Source organism: Zootermopsis nevadensis, unplaced genomic scaffold (genome assembly GCF_977971745.1).
Source record: "Zootermopsis nevadensis isolate Lab colony 2312 unplaced genomic scaffold, Znev_1.0 Znev_ptg000202l, whole genome shotgun sequence".
Lineage (NCBI taxonomy): Eukaryota > Metazoa > Arthropoda > Insecta > Blattodea > Termopsidae > Zootermopsis > Zootermopsis nevadensis.
In genome coordinates, this window is record NW_028259333.1 from 109,178 (window position 1) to 127,509 (window position 18,332).

General features: G+C 36.5%; 2 protein-coding genes and 2 pseudogenes across 12 annotated transcripts in view; all 4 read left to right on the top strand.

The window, feature by feature from the left end:
* Positions 1–6,477, top strand: part of LOC147870765 (uncharacterized) — a 23,393-nt pseudogene extending 16,916 nt beyond the window's left edge.
* LOC147870766 (U5 spliceosomal RNA) lies at positions 96–208 on the top strand (annotated as a pseudogene).
* On the top strand, positions 6,429–14,458 carry LOC147870767 (uncharacterized). Of its 3 annotated transcripts, none has more exons than XM_087342002.1 (4): positions 6,429–6,570; positions 9,927–9,999; positions 10,138–10,298; positions 10,684–14,458. In XM_087342002.1, exons 2-4 carry the CDS (start codon positions 9,929–9,931, stop codon positions 10,737–10,739), a joined length of 288 nt encoding a protein of 95 aa, XP_087198128.1. In that variant the 5' UTR covers positions 6,429–6,570; positions 9,927–9,928; the 3' UTR covers positions 10,740–14,458. The 3 variants fall into 3 exon arrangements, with proteins under 3 accessions (XP_087198128.1, XP_087198127.1, XP_087198129.1); XM_087342001.1 differs by lacking the exon at positions 6,429–6,570 and adding an exon at positions 7,116–7,221; XM_087342003.1 differs by lacking the exon at positions 6,429–6,570 and adding an exon at positions 7,560–8,048.
* Positions 14,459–17,428: 2,970 nt separating this feature from the next.
* LOC147870768 (structural maintenance of chromosomes protein 6-like) overlaps positions 17,429–18,332 on the top strand; it is a 28,378-nt gene continuing 27,474 nt past the window's right edge. For 6 of the 9 annotated variants that reach the window (XR_015533172.1, XR_015533174.1, XR_015533173.1 and 3 more), the window contains exon 1: positions 17,773–17,821. Coding sequence is in view for 4 of the 9 variants with exons in the window: in XM_087341976.1 (XP_087198102.1) it covers positions 17,788–17,821 (34 nt within the window). In the remaining 5 variants the exon portion in view is untranslated. Of the gene's footprint in view, positions 17,558–17,772; positions 17,822–18,013; positions 18,057–18,332 lie in introns of those variants that run through there. The other 3 variants (XM_087341978.1, XM_087341982.1, XM_087341977.1) reach the window with 3 other exon arrangements.

Below are 18,332 nucleotides of genomic sequence, written 5' to 3' on the forward strand. Positions count from 1 at the left end.
GTAATTCGTATTTGTTTCAACGTCAATAATTACACGTTTCCCCAGTGCGTGGGGTTTTATCTAATTTTTTATTCTTCATTATTTAGCTTATTTAAAAACTCTGGTTTCCCTTCAATACGCATAAATCTTTCACCTTTTACTAAAGTTTTCTGTTGAGGGGAACATATGATTCATACTGTTTCATTCTTACATTTGGATTACTGATTGATTTTTTAACTTTGTTGTATTGAGAGTGTCAGACAAAAATGACTACTGTGCAGTTTTGGGATCTAACGTAATATTATTCTCAAACGCTACTGTGTCGTTATTAATTCACTGTTACAAATTCCATTGCTCATCTTAAATCCTAGATGAAAACTGCTTGTATTTTCTTTCTACATGCTGTATGTTCACAGGTGTGGGGTATGGAGGGTCATCGGAGGAAGCAACAGAAGCAGCTGCTAGATCAGTTTCGGACAGGATCTTAGTTGCTTCCGAAGAGTAAGTGTTCATCATTACTTCTCTCTGATGTACAGAGAATATTTCCTTCAGCACAGGGAACCTGTAAAAGTATGAAAGTAAACCACCAGGTGTATCTGAAGTCTTGACATGATAACTGTCTGTCCCTTTGTTTGCTAGGAATTCTGACATCCCACTCGACCCCATTAGGTCACTAGAGTCGATGTGTGCGTCTCGAAATTGGCCGTCTCCATCTTATGAAGGAGGACTCGCTGAGCAGGGCTCATACACCTGTACGTGTATTGTGATCAAACAACAAGAAGAAGAATATTTGAAGCTTCAGGAAACAGGTTAGTTGAGTCATAGCACTGGGTATACGATGAGTGCTGTGTTTGTGAATGTGTATGCTATGATGTGGTTAGGAATACCGATAGGTGATGCTGTATGTTCACAGGTCTGAGGTATGGATCTTCAAGAAGCCAAAAATGCATCAGCGAAAGTTATTATTGACAAGTTGTTTATTGGTTCATAATAAGGTTCAGATAATTGTACCTACAAGATGTCCGAAGTTGTGTTCATCATTTTTGTTTTTGTGCATTGCAATGCACTTATTGTAGGTGCTGTAAATTTAATTTAATTCCTGGTAAATTTTGTCTACATATATGCATGAAGATGTCTGTTACGCACAGGCACAAAAATGAACACACTAATGGTACAATTATCAGTTCTGGGAAAACACCAATAATAACTTTAGTTTGCTTACTTTAGGTGAGTGCCACTAAGAAATATGTGAATCATCTCTTCCTATAATCCTGTCATCAGCTTGCTGAAATAAGCTTAACATTTCTTCTTTATGTTTTCAAGGTTATGCCTGCAAGCCTTGTTCACTAAAATGTGTGCGATGTTTACCAGTGTCTCTGAATGGATTTTAGCATTAAAAATGGCTGTCTTCAGCGTTGTAGCGTCGTGTATTCTGGTGAAAGTTTACCAGCACGGCACTACAACCTGGAAGACAGCCATCTTCATACTCGCCAATTTGAGAATCTCAAATCTTGCAGTTTATGTTTTATCTGTTTCTTAATAATAAGATTTAATTCATTATTGTTGTGAGGTTTAAGTAAGCAGTAAATAATACTTAAAATGCAGTTTATACCTCAAAGACAATTAAACGTGTGTCTGTTACGAATATCAGTTAGCTGTGCATTTGAGAGAAATTATCACTGTTTATTCTAAGAAAAATTAATGGAAAACAGGTGCACAGTATCTGGTTTGCAGATTACGAGGTGCGATCAGAAAGTTTCCAGACTGTGTCAATAGAGGGCGAACCGGATGTAGTACGAGCTTCTGCCGCTAGGGGGTGCGGCCTACAATCATAGTGAATCAGTGTGCCAGCTGGCATAATCGAAGTAGCATTTGTTTCTTGGTTACGGGCGTTTTGGTAGTGCATTACACCGACCCTCCTGCGATTTCGGAATGGTGTGTGCATCACATTTTGCCAAAGACTCGCCAAAACGGCTACGGAAACCTATGAAATTCTAAAGCAAGCATTTGGGGAGTCCGCAAACTTTTGTGTGGCATTCACGTTTTAAAAATGGCCGAACCTCTGTCGATGATGACGAGCATTCTGGACGACCATCTTCGAGCACAACGCCCGAAAATGTTACGAAGATCGACGTCGTACCATCAACGACTTGTGCGACATTGTTGGGATAGGCTATGGGACCTGTCAGCTGAATCTAAAGGTAGAACTCCACATGCGACGCATCATGACAACGCGCCAGCACACACCGCCCTCAAAGTTCGGCAGTTTTTGGCCTCAAACACCATGGCTGTCATCCCGCACCCTCCTTATTCGCCGTGTGACTTCTTCCTCTTGCCAAAGATGAAAATTCAGCTAAAGGGAAGGAGATTTGAGACGATAGAAGAGATTCAGGCAGAATCGCAGATGGTGCTTGACAGGCTGACAAAGAAAGATTTCCAGGGATGCTTCCAGGCTTGGCAGCGGCACTGGGATCGTTGTGTTCACTCCCAGGGGAACTACTCCGAGGGTGATGGATGAATTTAATACCTGAGATAAGTGTACAGGTTTTTATAGGCGCAGTCTGTAAACTTTCTGATCGCACCTCGTACATTGCAATAATAGCAAATTGATAAGGTGAAATGAACAGGATGCTTGGAATGTTTAACAAAAAACTAGAGAAGTTCCAGCTAAAAGTAATGAACTTGACAGTGACTGTCTTGTGGATATGGATATGGCATGATCTTACGTGTTTGACAGCTGTTGAGGCATCTGCAAATTAGCTGATGACAATAGGGAGGGCTTCTTGAGCCCATAGCACAGTATGGAGTCAGCATTTGTTTAGTAGCCTCGTTTCTGTGAAACAAGTGATTACTGACTGAAATGCTTCAAGCGCTCGTATTCACGCTGATTTTGATCAGGCTTTGTTACTTCCGTTGTATATTTTACGTGCAGAAGTTTGGAAATTGCATGATCTGTGAAATAATCCTACAAAATAGACGATGCGGTACTGGAATGTTTAGATTGTGTCATGTCGATGACCTGCTGTGGGACATCGGAGCGTAATGAGAGATGACTGATGAAGTGTCTGGTACCTGAGTGCCTGAATGTGAAATGTGTGGCTGCTACGTAGTTTATGATACTGACTGATTATAAAATCTTCTCGGGCAACCAGCCATGTCAATTCGCAGCATAAGTCAGATGTTTCGGGGACCTTTCCTTTCTCCGTTATCAGGGAGTGGTGTGATGGATAACCAGTGTTGTTCATGTGCATAATTGATTCCCCTTCCCATGTGGCCATTGAGCAACTGGGGTAGTTTAATCACGCTGAGCCAAGCACAGAACCTGCTCATTAACGTGGGGCAGAAAGCAAATAAGGTTAGGCAGTGCTAGGACCGGACAGGGCTGGAGAAGACGGAGGTCATGTTAAGTGACACAGAGACCAAAAGAAGCTGGAGGTGTTACTGCAGTTTCAGATGATGGTACTTTTGACTGATTTGTGGATTTTGGACGATACTGATCAGGTCATTCTGACAAAGATCCAGATGCATTCATTGGTCTGGCTCCATTGATTATGTATTTTAACAAGAAACATCAGCAACATGTCACATCATTCCCTGTAGGTTTCTGAAATGCTGGACTTTGCTCCAGATTGATGCTGCTGGTTGCCTGAGAAGATTTTATCACATTTAGTCACTGTGAAAGCTTCAAGTCATTTCTGACTGATGTTCAGTTTTGAAAAGTTTATCATTATCATACTTTTGACTATGTTATGTTACAAGTTATATGATTATGTTTGATTTTCAAGAATGGTGATATAGGAAGTCACATTTTCAAATAGTTTATATGTATATATATATATATATTATTATTATAAAATTATGTTTGCTAAGAAAGCAAAGCATTACTGAAAGAGGGAACATATTTCATATGTACATTGTTTTCAACAGTAATTAGCCAGTTAATGTATTTAAAGCAAATATATATAATTACAAAATTATATGAGATATTTATTACTATTTTCATGTCTTCTTCTTCTTATAGCGTTATAACACTGTGTGGGTCTTAGCTTGTTCAATGATTTTTTTCCATACTGTCCTATCATTCACAATTCTTCTCCATCCTCTTACTCCCATCGTCCTCACATCCTCCTCCACGTCGTCTATCCATCGTTTCCATGGTCTCCCTCTCATCGTTCTTCCAATCGGTCTCCATTCCATCACTCTTCTAGTTACCCGGTTTCCTTCCATTCTTGCAACATGGCCAAGCCAGGCTAACCTTTTGCTTTTGATCAGCCTCACAATATGTGCTCCCTGTATGATACAATCTAGTTCATGATTCATCCTAATTCTTGTGAAAAATAAATTAAATTATATTACATCCTATAGTTGTACCCTAAACAGAAGAATTAGGAAAATAAATAAAATTTCACTTCATTTTAGTGTGCTAATGTAGAGGTTTAGGGGGGATTAGATAACACATTTTCCAAATTGGAAAGTCTGACTGTGAGGTGTATAATGTTTCCACTTTGAGACATGTATAAATACATTTTGGTGTTTCCCGATAGGAAGAGAGACAGTCATATCCATCACATCTTGTTCGACAAAAGATAGCATTCAATTATACTTGATGTCTAAGCTTTCATAGAAATTTACTGAGATAACGATCAATATCCAGTGGTTACAACAGTTGGGGAGTGACTGTTACAAAACCAGTGAGTAGCATAAAAGCTTAATAGGGAGAGATTTAATGCGAATAAAGTACACAGTGTGAATATTAAAGACCAGGAAACAACTTTACAACTTCAGAAATATTTGAAAAAGTGTTATAGTGAACCTAACATTCTCTACCATAGAGAATGTATGTAGTTACAAATTGAAGCAGCATAAACTATGTTTTGATGATGAATTCTGAAAATTAACATTAATAGCAAGGGGATAGTTTTCAGTTGTGGCAAAATCAAGACAGGATGAATGGAGATAGCCTAAACAGTATAACATGAGAAAAGTTGATGTTTAACAACAGAGAAAGGGAGACTATTTGAAAAATAAAATCAACTTGAACACAAAGGAAGAACAAAAAATATTGCACATGTGTTTGAAGTGCTGACGAGAATAGGGGTTCTCTCTGCGTTTCTGATAATGTCATCTCTGGTTGGGACGACGATGGCGCCATCATTCTACTTAGTGTGTTAGGGATTATTTGACTAAGATATTTTGTTGTGTCTTCTGCTTCTGTTTTGTAGTGTGATTATTAATCTTTTCTGTATTTGTTAAGAAATATTGAAATAATTTAGTAAGAGCTTAATATTTTTTATTACATTAACATTTATCTTTATTAATGAGGTCAATATTGCTGTAGAATATTTCCCTGATTTATTTTTTTCATGTTTTCCAGACTGTTTTTATCTTGTTTTTTTGCTCTAGGCTGTTTAGTGTGGTTGTCACATTTAATCTGATTTTGACCTCCAGGAAGTAAGTATCTTACAATATTTCTTGCAGTGAATTTTCATTACTTGGTTGTTCCACTATTGACAAATTAGGTAATCTCTTTTTATCTTTGTGATCCAATCATTCTTTTCAGATATTTTATCACTGTTTTTTTTGGTGAAACTTGCTTATACATTTTTAAGAAATTATTTAGGAATGTGTTGAATTTTAAATCTACATCAAGGCTGTTTCATACTGAGTGCCAATTTTCAATCCATGTGTTGTACATTCTTTAATAGTGTCTTCATTTCTGAGTCTGATTGGTATTCTGTACTTATGATAACTGGAGATCGACTTTTTTATTATTAATATTACTAGAAGTTGTACATCGTGATCAGATGGAGTAATTTTGGATTCTTATGGGGAAATTAACTATTGCCATGACATTGAAAAATGCTACTCGGGCATTTTACACATTTTTATGGTGACTTTCAATAAGATAATTTGTATTGATGATAATGGGACCACAGTTGACGATGTTGTGCTGTAGGTTTAAAAAGATAATTTATAATGCTTTGTAACTTGTTTAGGAAAGTCAGCATTGCCAGTGGGGGCTCTATATATAGCTAGGACATATATGTTGGAATGTTTAGATTCCAATTGCACAATGCAGCTTCTATTTCTTGTTATTTTAGTGACACAATACATTTATCTAATTAAGTATATTGCAGCAAACTACAAGGTCGATTCTGAAAAGTTGGCGTCGTTCATCAAAAAGTACCTCAAGTCAGCCGTAGCATCGGGAGAGCTTGTGCAGACCAAAGGCAAAGGAGCTTCTGGTTCGTTCAAGTTATCCTCTGGTAAGCCTGAGAAGGCTCCGACAGTAGTTACTACTGCTCGCGGCAGGAGTTCTTCAACGTCTGCACCGAAGGAAAAGAAACAGCAGCAACCTACAAAGGCAAAGCTGAAATCTTCGAAAAAACGCCGGTGAAGAAGACTCCTGAGAAAAAGAAGCAGGTTCCAGCGCCGAAGGCCAAGAAATTGCCATCTAAGGCTAAGAAAGCTACAAAAGTCCCTACCAAGAAGCCGAAGCGCCGAGACCGAAGACTACTGCAAAATCCAAGGCAACGAAGAAGGCAGCTGCCAAGAGAAATTGGCACCTTCTTTTACCATATTTCGTCTAGAGTAAGTACCTCCAAAAGTAACATTTTCAAGTTTTACCTCTGGTGTTGGGTTAAACACAGATTAGGGTGTGTATATATTATTAATGGACACTGATAGTTGATCAGTTTTGTTTGAAAGTCCTCTTATGTTATGATGGTGCACCACAGAATTGTTATCTTGATTGTATTCTGAATTTAGAACTGGTTTATTAGCATTGATGTAGACATCTTTCAGGTATTTGGTGACAGATTTGGGCTTAAGCCTAAAAGAAGGGTTAGATCTTACATCAGTGATTACAGGTATCCAGTTTGCACCTAATCTAATTAGCAGTGAGTTGCACAAGCTTCTACTTGCCCTGTGAATTAAGTTTCCAATAATGCGATGCCACGTGCTGCTTGTAGAACTGTTATAATGCGACTGGCTTGGTAGTGAAGCGTTATTATTTGTTTACTCGGCATATGATAGCCTACATATTCTTGTGTATTTCATGGTCGGAATTCCTTTAGAGAGAGGCGTTGAAGTCGTGACTGTTCTGCTTCCTGTAGGGAAGAAAATGAACTCAAGTTGCCAAGTAAAGAAATGACGCGAGTGGATTGCGCTAAATAAATATTTGTAGAACCTAAACCATTTGTGATATGTAAAATCTGAAAACAGATATGGAAAGCTCTAGAGGTAATACGTATTTCGTACGCAATATGTCCAGATCCATCTGTTACGGTTTTCGAGAGGCGGGCGCTTAACGCCGCCAGATGCATTGAAAATTGCACACATTGGTTCATTAAAATTACAATAAATATATAAGCAATTATAATTACAACAAAATACATTACAGATTCTTAAAGGTCTTTATTTACTGATCATTTTACATATTGGTTACATTACCCTTACTCTTACCATTCCTGAGGAATGAACATTTAAAGGTGACTCGGCTATGGATAACGCTATTTGATGACGTCATTTCATGAAGACAACGAGGAATCAGAAATTTTTATAGTAAGAAGATAAAAGAAACACAGGTGAAAGCCTTCAACTTGCCTGTGGGGTGGGGGTGGGTGTTCTAAAGAAGATGGATGAAAATCATAATAAAATTCTACTGACAGTAAAACAAAGGCTTCGTGTACTTAGGAAATTTGAGAACAGAGAATGGGCAACAGAATTTATAATAAAAGTATGTGATAGGGATTGAGTGATTCCATCCTTGAAAGAACACCATATACCAGGCTGACCTACTGATGGCTTATTTTGGGCATAGTTTTCTGGGAGTCCAGTAACACTGGTTTGATTATGGGGGAAACTTTCTCCAGATCTAGTAAGAAATCAGGAAATCAAAAGTTCATGTCATGGTGCGTGCTATGAGAAGTTTTGAAAAGATTGACAGTGAACTGAAAAATGGCTTCAAAGTGGTGCGTGTGAAGTGGACATAGTCAGTGCTGCCATGAGACAAATGAGAGTGAAGTTCATGCTGTCATGAGGGAGAGTCTAAAGAGTTTTCAGAACAAGTGAGCATTACAAACTGTTTCTTAAAGAAGGTCTGTTGTGTGAGGAACGTTAAGCAGTTTGTGAAGTTCTGTGAATGCACCAAACAAAATAGTTTGGATTAGCTCTTTTTTTTTATTATTTATGCATCTTCTACCCTTCATTAGCCCTGATAATCAATACAACTGGTGGGAAAGGGAAATTCTTGAAATCTGTTAACTTTTTTGGTTATGGTTGTAAAAGAAAAGTTGTTTAACTGTGATGTCTTCGTTATTATTGTATAAAATATGAAAGAGAATTTCTTGAAATCAGTTTGGCTATTATTCTGTAATTCATGCTCATGTAATTCTCTTGGTCAAGTTTATAAACTTCATATAGGAGTGAATGTTCTGAAGGGAACATACCAAGCTCAGATCTTAATAACACTGGTGTTTCACAGTGATACAAATCTTATAAACTATATCTGGCCAAGGTGTATTCTGGATTTGTGCAAAGTGAAGACTTGAATGTGGAAGATTTCATAGATAAAATTTTGGCTGTGACGCGTACTGCTTGAGTGCGTTAGTCGCCAGGTACCGACTGAGGGCGAAGGTACTGTGCCTGTTACAGTTTTATTTTTATGGAAGCCCCACAGCCCAAATGTTACGCCGAGTTTGAAATCTGTGTGTGTATCTTGTGTTTTCTTTTGATTGGTTTGCCAGCTCTTCCAACACAGACCTTGCCACACATGCAAGGAATTTAAGGTGCAGTGTGTCTTCTATGTGAATGTTCTTTGCTGGTCTTGCTGTTGTTCATTTTGTTTGAGAACATTTGTTGAAACTATCTTCACTATACCAGTGTTGAAATCTTGCAGGGATTGTGACTGGATGTTGATGTGCTGGTCAGGAGCCTGCTTCTGCTTTGCAAGAATTCACATGCCCGATTTATTATTCACTTGTTACAGAACTTTCATTCAGAATTTGAATGACTTTTTTATTGTAATGACAGCTTTTGAGCATGTATTTAAAGTACAAGGATACAGTTTGGTCCAGTATAATATGGATTTTTATAGAAATTCCATCAATGCATAACATTTACATTTTATGATATTCGTGCAGAGATAACCGTATGGAAATGACAGATGTAACTTGGGACACTCCTACTGTCTGTCACATCTATCGTAGGTAATATACGATTGCATAACGCCTTTGAAACACAGTGGTAATAAAGTGTACCACAAAGAGCGTTCAGTGATAGTGCCATTTGGCCACAGAGTATAATGTTTCTGCTTTCTATCATTCTGACAGTAAGCATTGATAATTTCGCTAAAGAGCATTCACCGGTTGAGGAGGCTGTTTTTTGTTAGAAAAAGAAAGTTTATTTTTAAATATTATTTTCACAAGTTTCAGCTGCAAAAGGTTAAAGTTTATACTTGAGGAAGCACCCGACTGTTTCAAGGTACCAGATTGCAAGTGGTAGGGTGTGTGTCATTACATGTTTTGGGGCGGAATTCTGCAGCATAGCGTCGTTTCGTACTGTTATTTCATTCTACTCGTATTTGTTTCAACGTCAATAATTACACGTTTTCCCAGCGCGTGGGGTTTTATCTAATTTTTTATTGTACATTATTTAGCTTATTTAAAAACCCTGGTTTCCCTTCAATACTGAAGATTTCTGTTGAGGGGAACATCTGATTCATACTGTTTCATTCTTACATTTGGATTACTGGTTGATTTTTTTAACTTTGTTGTATTGAGAATGTCAGAACAAAAATGACTACTGTGCAGTTTTGGGATCTAACGTAATATTAATCTCAAACGCTACCGCGTCCTTATCAATTCCCTGTTACAAATGCCATTGCCCATGTCAAATCCTAGATGAAAACTGCTTGAGTTTTCTTTATACGTGCTGTATGTTCACAGCAATGGAACCTGGTCCTTCAAAGAGGGTGAGGCAGGAGGAAACGGCTGCATGTGCCAGCAGCACGTCTGAAGGGTAAGTGTTCATCATTACTTCTCTCTGATGTACAGGGAATATTTCCCTCAGCACAGGGAAATTGTAAAAGTATGAAAGTAAACCACCAGGTGTATCTGAAGTCTTGACCTGATAACTGTCTGTCCTTTTGTTTGCTAGGAATTCTGACATCGCCATCCGTTTGCTGCAGTTGATATGCATTTGCCGATGTTGGCCACCTCCTGCTTACCAAGGGCAGCTGACGCATGATCGGAAGTTCAAACACTTCTGCATTGTGCGGAAGCAGCGTGAGGAAGAGCAAATGAAGCTTCAGGAAACAGGTTAGTTGAGTCATAGCACTGGGTATACGATGAGTGCTATGTTTGTGAATGTGTATGCTATGATGAGGTTAGGAATACCAATAGGTGATGATTTTGTGTCGTCATAGTAATCTATAATTTCCCTAGAAAATTTTGAAATTATTTTTAATATTTATATGAATCATACTGTTTCATTCTTACATTTGGATTACTGATTGATTTCTTAACTTTGTTGTATTAAGAATGTCAGACAAAAATGACTACTCTGCAGTTTTGGGATCTAACGTAATATTAATCTCAAACGCTACCGCGTCCTTATCAATTCCCTGTTACAAATGCCATTGCCCATGTCAAATCCTAGATGAAAACTGCATGACTTTTCTTTATACGTGCTGTATGTTCACAGGTGTGGGCACTGGCCAGTCAATGCAAGAAGCCAAAGAAGCAGCTGTAGGTTTCTGAAATGCTGGACTTTGCTCCAGATTGATGCTGCTGGTTGCCTGAGAAGATTTTATCACATTTAGTCACTGTGAAAGCTTCAAGTCATTTCTGACTGATGTTCAGTTTTGAAAAGTTTATCATTATCATACTTTTGACTATGTTATGTTACAAGTTATGTGATTATGTTTGATTTTCAAGAATGGTGATATAGGAAGTCACATTTTCAAATAGTTTATATGTATATACAGTAAAACCTCTCTAACTTGGACACTTGCGGTTCCACGATAATGTGTCCAACTTACAGAGGTGTCCAGGATGGAGGGAAAGGGGAAAATCATCCTTTCAAATTGTCGTGTAATGACAATGTGGTAATTGTAGAGTATTATGGAGCCCTTCCCAACAAGGAAATTATTGATAAGAAAAATCAAAAAGGTAAATTAAACTTTTACAAATTTTGTTTTCAGTAAATTAAACTTGCATGGATAAGCTCAAAGGGAAGGGCACCAATACTTTACGTTTACCGACAATGCAATCTATTTACTTACATAATCTAACTACTGTAGGCTTGCTCGAATTAAGAATAATTTAATTATTAATTATAATAATCTTTTGAAACCCACTCTCGTGGTTGCACATTGCACCCCAGCCTCAATGAAATTTTAAATGTTCAGAATGTATTCTTTTTAATTGTACTTAAGACATTAGCTCAACATATGATGTCACTTATTTCTTATAAAAAAGTCCGTCACAAGATACTGCTTTTTTGTTCTTACCTTGGAATTTGCCATCCTCTTTCTAATTTTTGCCGCAATCAGAATAAAGTTTCAACCACTCCTGGTTGATTATGAGCGAACGCATACCGTTCCAATTTCTGTTAACACTGTTTAACTCAGTTGCAAGCATAGTACTGACAAAGTTAAAACTGTACCAGTAATACGTACTGTAGTCCAGTGAAGGGTTCAACAAAATAATTCCAATGATGTGTCCAAAGTCTCACATCTTCAAACATAAGGTAATCCTCAGGTAGAAGGCATTCATAAGTCAGAAATTCAAAACAACAAAATACTAACTGTAAAAGTTTCCCATAAAAGCATTGAAGCTAAGTGCATGAACCTGTCCAACTTACAACAAAAGAGGTGTTCAAGTTCCAGGATAAAGGGGTGTCCAAGTTATCGGGTGTTGTGGACAAGTAAAATTATAGGATATTCGCCGGTTCCAATTAAAAGTGTCCAATATAGAGGGGTGTCCAGGATATAGGGGTGTCAAACTAGAGGGGTTTTACTGTATATATATTATTATTATAAAATTATGTTTGCTAAGAAAGCAAAGCATTACTGAAAGAGGGAACTTATTTCATATGTACATTGTTTTCAACAGTAACTAGCCAGTTAATGTGTTTAAAGCAAATATATATAATTACAAAATTATATGAGATATTTAGTAATATTACTATTTTCATGTATTACATGCAATTGATATGTATATGTGTCTTCCATGAATGAAAACTGATGGAGCAGCATTTTGCATTTATGTATACATGCATATATGTCTTTATATATGTACACCTAATAAGTGCATAGATGCTTATACAGTGTACATGAAATGTGACCATTAAAAGTTTTGGAACCCGTATTTACAAATTTCATGGAGAATTGATTTTTGTATGTGAAGAATCTCTTATGTATGGGTGAAACCATGTGGATGGACGTCTGTTGAGTAGAAGTGAATGTTGCAGTTTGAATATCATAGAGTCGAGTTCTTTTAAGTATATATCAGGTTGCGTGCCAGAGACAAAGTTTTCTTAGTAATTAAAAGTTTGATCTCGTTTGCTTGACACAGAAGAAGAGGACAGTGCAGGCATCTGCAGTCACTGTCGTGATGTTGAATGCCTGATGATAATACACAAGATTTATATAGGAATTTGCTATTCTTGTATTTATATGCAGTCCTGTATGTCAAAAACAATACTGAATAGTTTTCATAGTTTCCATAGGGCCATGCTCTTGGATACCTATATTTATGTTAGTTTTTTTAATGACAGATCAGAGTTATTGCTTTGCTGTTCTGTTTGCCTTATTGACATGAATTGTTCGTTATATGTTCATGAGTAGGTATTGATGAAACGAGTTGTGATTGTGTCTTTTCACTATACACTTATTGTATAATAAAATGAAAAAGCATAGTTAAAGACTAGTGATAATTCACTATATGATATGAATGAGCAAATAAGGATATATTTGCTTTTAGAGACAATTGGGCATTAAAATATCAACATGTGACTTGTGCGTAACTGAAAAGTTGTTCAGATTTGAAAGGATTCATGAATGTTCAATTGACAGTGCCTGTATCTTTCACCCTTATTGTGCATTTACAACCTATTTGTAATTTTAATTTAGTCCTTATAACCCCTGGTGATTACTGGCTTTAAGATACTTAGAGTAAAGGTGTATTACTGTAAACCTCATTTGCTATACCTTGTGTTCAAAGAAGGATGCATTAAAGAATAATCAAGTTTAGTGTGGATAAAATATCCAGTAACTTCTCTGTTATGGCATCTGACTATGATGAATGGCACAAGCACATTATTGAACCACAGTTCATTATCGAGGTGTCTTACAGGGATTTGGGGAAGTTTTTCCCAGTTTTGGCAAGTGGCCTTGAAAGAATGTGATCGTGGATTTAAAATAACTGGCTGTGATAAAATATTGCATACTGTTTTTACTCTGTATAGCAGCTAAATGTTTTTGAGAAGATCATATTACTCTGCTTGAATTTCAGAAGTATGGATGGAGGATGTCTGAGGACTGGTAAAATACAAGTATCATTGCTTATCTTGTGTCACTTGAAACACTGCGTGCCTCTACACGCCTTTACTGGTAATTGTTTTTCAATTCTCCTGCATGAAATGCATGACATTGCAATATTTTACATTGGCCAAGCTTGCCTCTTTGTGAAATTGCCATTTCTTTTGTAAGTCACAAACCCTCAAGGTAGACATGCTTGAAGAAAGGTGAAAGTACTCACACTGGGACAAATAGTTATTGGGGATTGTCTTTACAAATAAACCAATCTACATCACATACCTTGTGCAGTGATAGTTACACAATTCATCTCTTGGTTTCACACAGCATTAGAAATTACATACACTGTTCTGTCAGAAGTCTTTGTAGAACAAAGCTTGCTATTTCTTTGTGTTGAGAAACTGTTGATAATCTCTGAATATATATATATATAAATTGTAAAAGTGGTTAAAGGCATGTCAGAAACTGTTTCGTTTAAAGTTAAAATGTAATTTCCAGTATTGATGATGTTTGTACTGTTTGTTGTAAGGAATACTTTGTTGTCCATGTGGAATCCCAGGTTTCCCCTATTTTTAGGGCAAGTGTAGAATTTTCTTATGGATCTGTCAAAGAATTACTCTGTTTAAAGTTATATGTCTTTGCAGCTATGCGTGTGCAGTTTTACAATTTTTGTTAGCAATAATGTTCATAATTTAGCAATATAAAGCAGTTGTACTGTTTAATGGACAGACAGGTTATGTAAAGCTGATGGCAAAGATCATATTAACAAGTAGTTTGAAGAAGAGGGGATGTTACTGAAATGGTTGTGAGAGTGTGAACCAGGTTGAGTAACTATGAATGTAAACACACACACAGAAACAGTTGTTTAATGCCCACTTGTCGTGTTGGTGTCAGATTTTTGTCTTGAATGTTATAAAAAGGAGAGAGTAGTCAGATTGAGATTGTCGTTGTCTATTTTGAATTAATTTTGTTTCCTGCTTGTTTCCCTTAACCTGACGTGTGGACTCATTGCAGACAGTTCAATGTTCATAAAGAGCATGCATAGGAAAACTTTGAAAGCATAATATTGTACCTTAAATGAGCATAAGAGTTTCAGCAGGATCTAGGAAAGAGCATTTAACAATCCTGAATCCATTAAGTCGTGTAATTGAATATTTTATGTGAGAGTGATTATGAATATGAGGAAGTAACAGTTTGAAACTCAGTGGTTCTAATGCGAATGAAGGCTGGATGATCTTTTAGCTTGGGTGTAAGCGACAAGAAATGCATCAGGAATTGTTGGGGTTTCGGAGGAGGAAGCAGACTTATAAAAAGAGGGAAGATGTTAAATTTTGTTATTTTTGACCCAGTTTAGTGTCATCTACGTGGCTACTGTTTGTCCTGGCTAACAAGTCTCATTGGTCGGGTCAGAGCATATAGCACAAGGGAACATGGCTTCTGGTCATGGCTTAGCTCAAGTGTGTCAGGGTCAGTGTCTGCGATAGGTCACATTAGAAAGAGGTAAAATAGTTTTAGGGGCAATCACAAGAGCATGAAAGATTATAACCATCTATTTTTACTAATTCCGAAGCTTAAACTTGGTGTTTGTTTGTTATTCTTGTATATTCCCACATGTTAATGAAATGTGAATTTCATTTAAACAGCAGTACACAAGTAGCTGTCGGACATGTTATTTGAAACATAATTTTATATTAAAACTGTGAGATTTGAGAGCTGCTGTGTGGAATCTCATAAAACATTGAAGAGGACCCCGTGAGCTGAAATGTTTGGCAATGCCTGGTGTAGCTGTAGTGACATATCACACACAAACCCAAGATGGGGAGACCTCAGTTTGAGGTGCAGTGGGTTGAATGTTCTGTGGGAATGTGAGCCATACTTGACTTAGTGCGTTTGAAATGTGGAGGTGCAGATGCAGAGGTAGTAGTTTGTTAACCTCTAATGTATGAGAACTAGGGATTTAAATGCGAATACTTGAGGCTGCTAGCTGGACTCCAATTCTGGGCCGAGGCATAAGACCATTGAAGTCAGATTGTCACAGGAATATTGAAGTGTCTGAGGTACAGTGTTGTATCCCTTTTGCTTCTGTTTATAGTTATCAAGTGTTACGGATTTCGGAGCAGTTCATGTCTTATCTATATTTCAAGATTGTCAGTTGTTAGACAGCGGTCAGTAATATATCTCTTCAATAACATTGAAGGAACCCCACTTCTTGCAGGTAGCTTTGTGAGAGCTGAATATGTAGAGTTTATAGCCTGTTGTGTGTTAAGGGAAAACGATTTTTGTTTTTCTGGTGCTGATATATTCATAGGTTATTTAGCATATAAACTGTATGTCATTTATATGTTTAGCGTTGGTTGCAGTTCCTTTGCCAGCTTCTGAATTAGGTGGTTTGTAGGCTGTATGGATACCTTGTATGGTGATAATAAGTATTTGAATGGAATTGTGTGTGTGTTTTAGCAACGATCTAGAAAGTGGTTACTTTGGGGACTGAAATGGTAGTGGGAACATGATACTAACATTCACGGTTGTCCTGATATGTCCAGGGTATGAATTTGTGTGAACATTGAATTTGATTGAGCGTGATAGGGGGATGAGAAACGTAGACTGGTGAACAGAGACTAGGCAGATACAAGAAGGAGAGGTAGGAAAGGCCAAAGAGGAAGTTTAAGTGGTGGAAAATGAAGATGGTCACTATTTTTGGAATTTGAGTGTAGAGTCCTAATTTACTATGTTCCTGTTTATAAGTAGGAAGATAGAATAGGTACAAATCTTTAATGCAGCAGAAGGTTTGGCTCCTGTTGGGATGGTGGATATTCTGCAGTGTTTTTTGAACCCTTGGTATGGCAAAGCAGAGAAAGTGGCCTTGAAAACAGTGTTTAAAATTACGTAAAATATAAAATGTAATTAATTGCTTCATATTGTGAAAAATAAATTAAATTATATTAAATCCTTTAGTTTTACCCTAAACAGAAGAATTAGGAAAATAAATAAAATTTCACTTCATTTTAGTGTGCTAATTTAGAGGTTTAGGGTGATTAGATAACACATTTTCCAAATTGGAAAGTCTGACTGTGAGGCATATGATGTTCCACTTTGAGACATGTATAAATACATTTTGGTGTTTCCCGATAGGAAGAGAGACAGTCATATCCATCACATCTTGTTGGACAAAAGACAGCATTCAATTATACTTGATATAAAAGCTTTCTTAGAAATTTACTGAGATAACGATCAATATCCAGTGGTTACAACAGTTGGGGAGTGACTGTTACAAAACCAGTGAGTAGCATAAAAGCTTAATAGGGAGAGATTTAATGCGAAGAAAGTACACAGTGTGAATATTAAAGACCAGGAAACAACTTTACAACTTCAGAAATATTTGAAAAAGTGTTATAGTGAACCTAACATTCTCTACCAAAGAGAATGTATGTAGTTACAAATTGAAGCAGCATAAACTATGTTTTGATGAAGAATTCTGAAAATTAACATTAATAGCAGGGGGATAGTTTTCAGTTGTAGCAAAATCAAGACAGGATGAATGGAGATAGCCTAAACAGTATAACATGAGAAAAGTTGATGTTTAACAACAGAGAAAGGGAGACAATTTGAAAAATAAAATCAACTTGAACACAAAGGAAGAACAAAAAATATTGCACATGTGTTTGAAGTGCTGACGAGAATAGTGGTTCTCTCTGCGTTTCTGATAATGTCATCTCTGGTCGCGACGACGAAGGCGCCATCATTCTACTTCGTGTGTTTGGGATTGTTTAACTAACATATTTTGTTCGTCTTCTGCTTCTTTTTTGCAACGTGATTATTAATCTATTCTGTATTTGTTAAGAAATATTGAAATAATTTGCTAAGAGCTTAATATTTTTTATTACATTATCATTTATCTTTATTAATGAGGTCAATATTTCTGTAGAATATTTCCATGATTTAATTTTTTCATGTTTTCCAGACTGCTTTTATTTTGTTGGGTTGCTCTAGGTTGTTTAGTCTGATTCTCACATTTAATCTGATTTAGACCTCGAGGAAGTAAGTATTTTAAAATATTTCGTGCAGTGAATTTTCATTATTTGGTTGTTCCACTATTGACAAATTAGTTAATCTTTTTTTATCTTTGTGATCCAATCATTCTTTTCAGATATTTTATCACTGTTTTGGTGGTGAAACTTGCTTATACATTTTTAAGAGATTATTTATTAATGTGTTAAATTTTGAATCTACATCAAGGCTGTTTAATACTCATTCCCAATTTTCATTCGATGAGAGATACATTCTTTAATAGTGTCTTCATTTGTGAGTCTGATTGGTATTCTGTACTTATGATAACTGGAGATCGATTTTTTATTATTAATATTACTAGAAGTCATACATCGTGATCAGATGGAGTAATTTTGGATTCTTATGGGGAAATTAACTGTTGCCATGACATTGGAAGATGCTACTCGAGCATTTTACACATTTTTATTGTAAATTTCAATAAGATAATTTGTATTGATGATAATGGGACCACAGTTGACGATGTTGTGCTGTAGGTTTATAAAGATAATTTATAATGCTTTGTAACTTGTTTAGGAAAGTCAGCATTGCCAGTGGGGGCTCTATATATAGCTAGGACATATATGTTGGAATGTTTAGATTCCAATTGCACAATGCAGCATCTATTTCTTGTTATTTTAGTGACACAATACATTTATCTAATTAAATTTTAGGTTCTTTTTGGCAATAATACTTGCACCTTCTTTTACCATATTTCATCTAGAGTAAGTACTTCCAAAAGTAACATTTTCAAGTTTTACCTCTGGTG

Excerpts from the sequence above, each read along its gene's own strand:
- LOC147870767 (XM_087342001.1), top strand. Across the intron at positions 10,000-10,137 it reads GCCAGCAGCACGTCTGAAGG|GAATTCTGACATCGCCATCC; the intron begins GTAAGTGTTCAT and ends TTTGTTTGCTAG. Across the intron at positions 10,299-10,683 it reads AATGAAGCTTCAGGAAACAG|GTGTGGGCACTGGCCAGTCA; the intron begins GTTAGTTGAGTC and ends GTATGTTCACAG.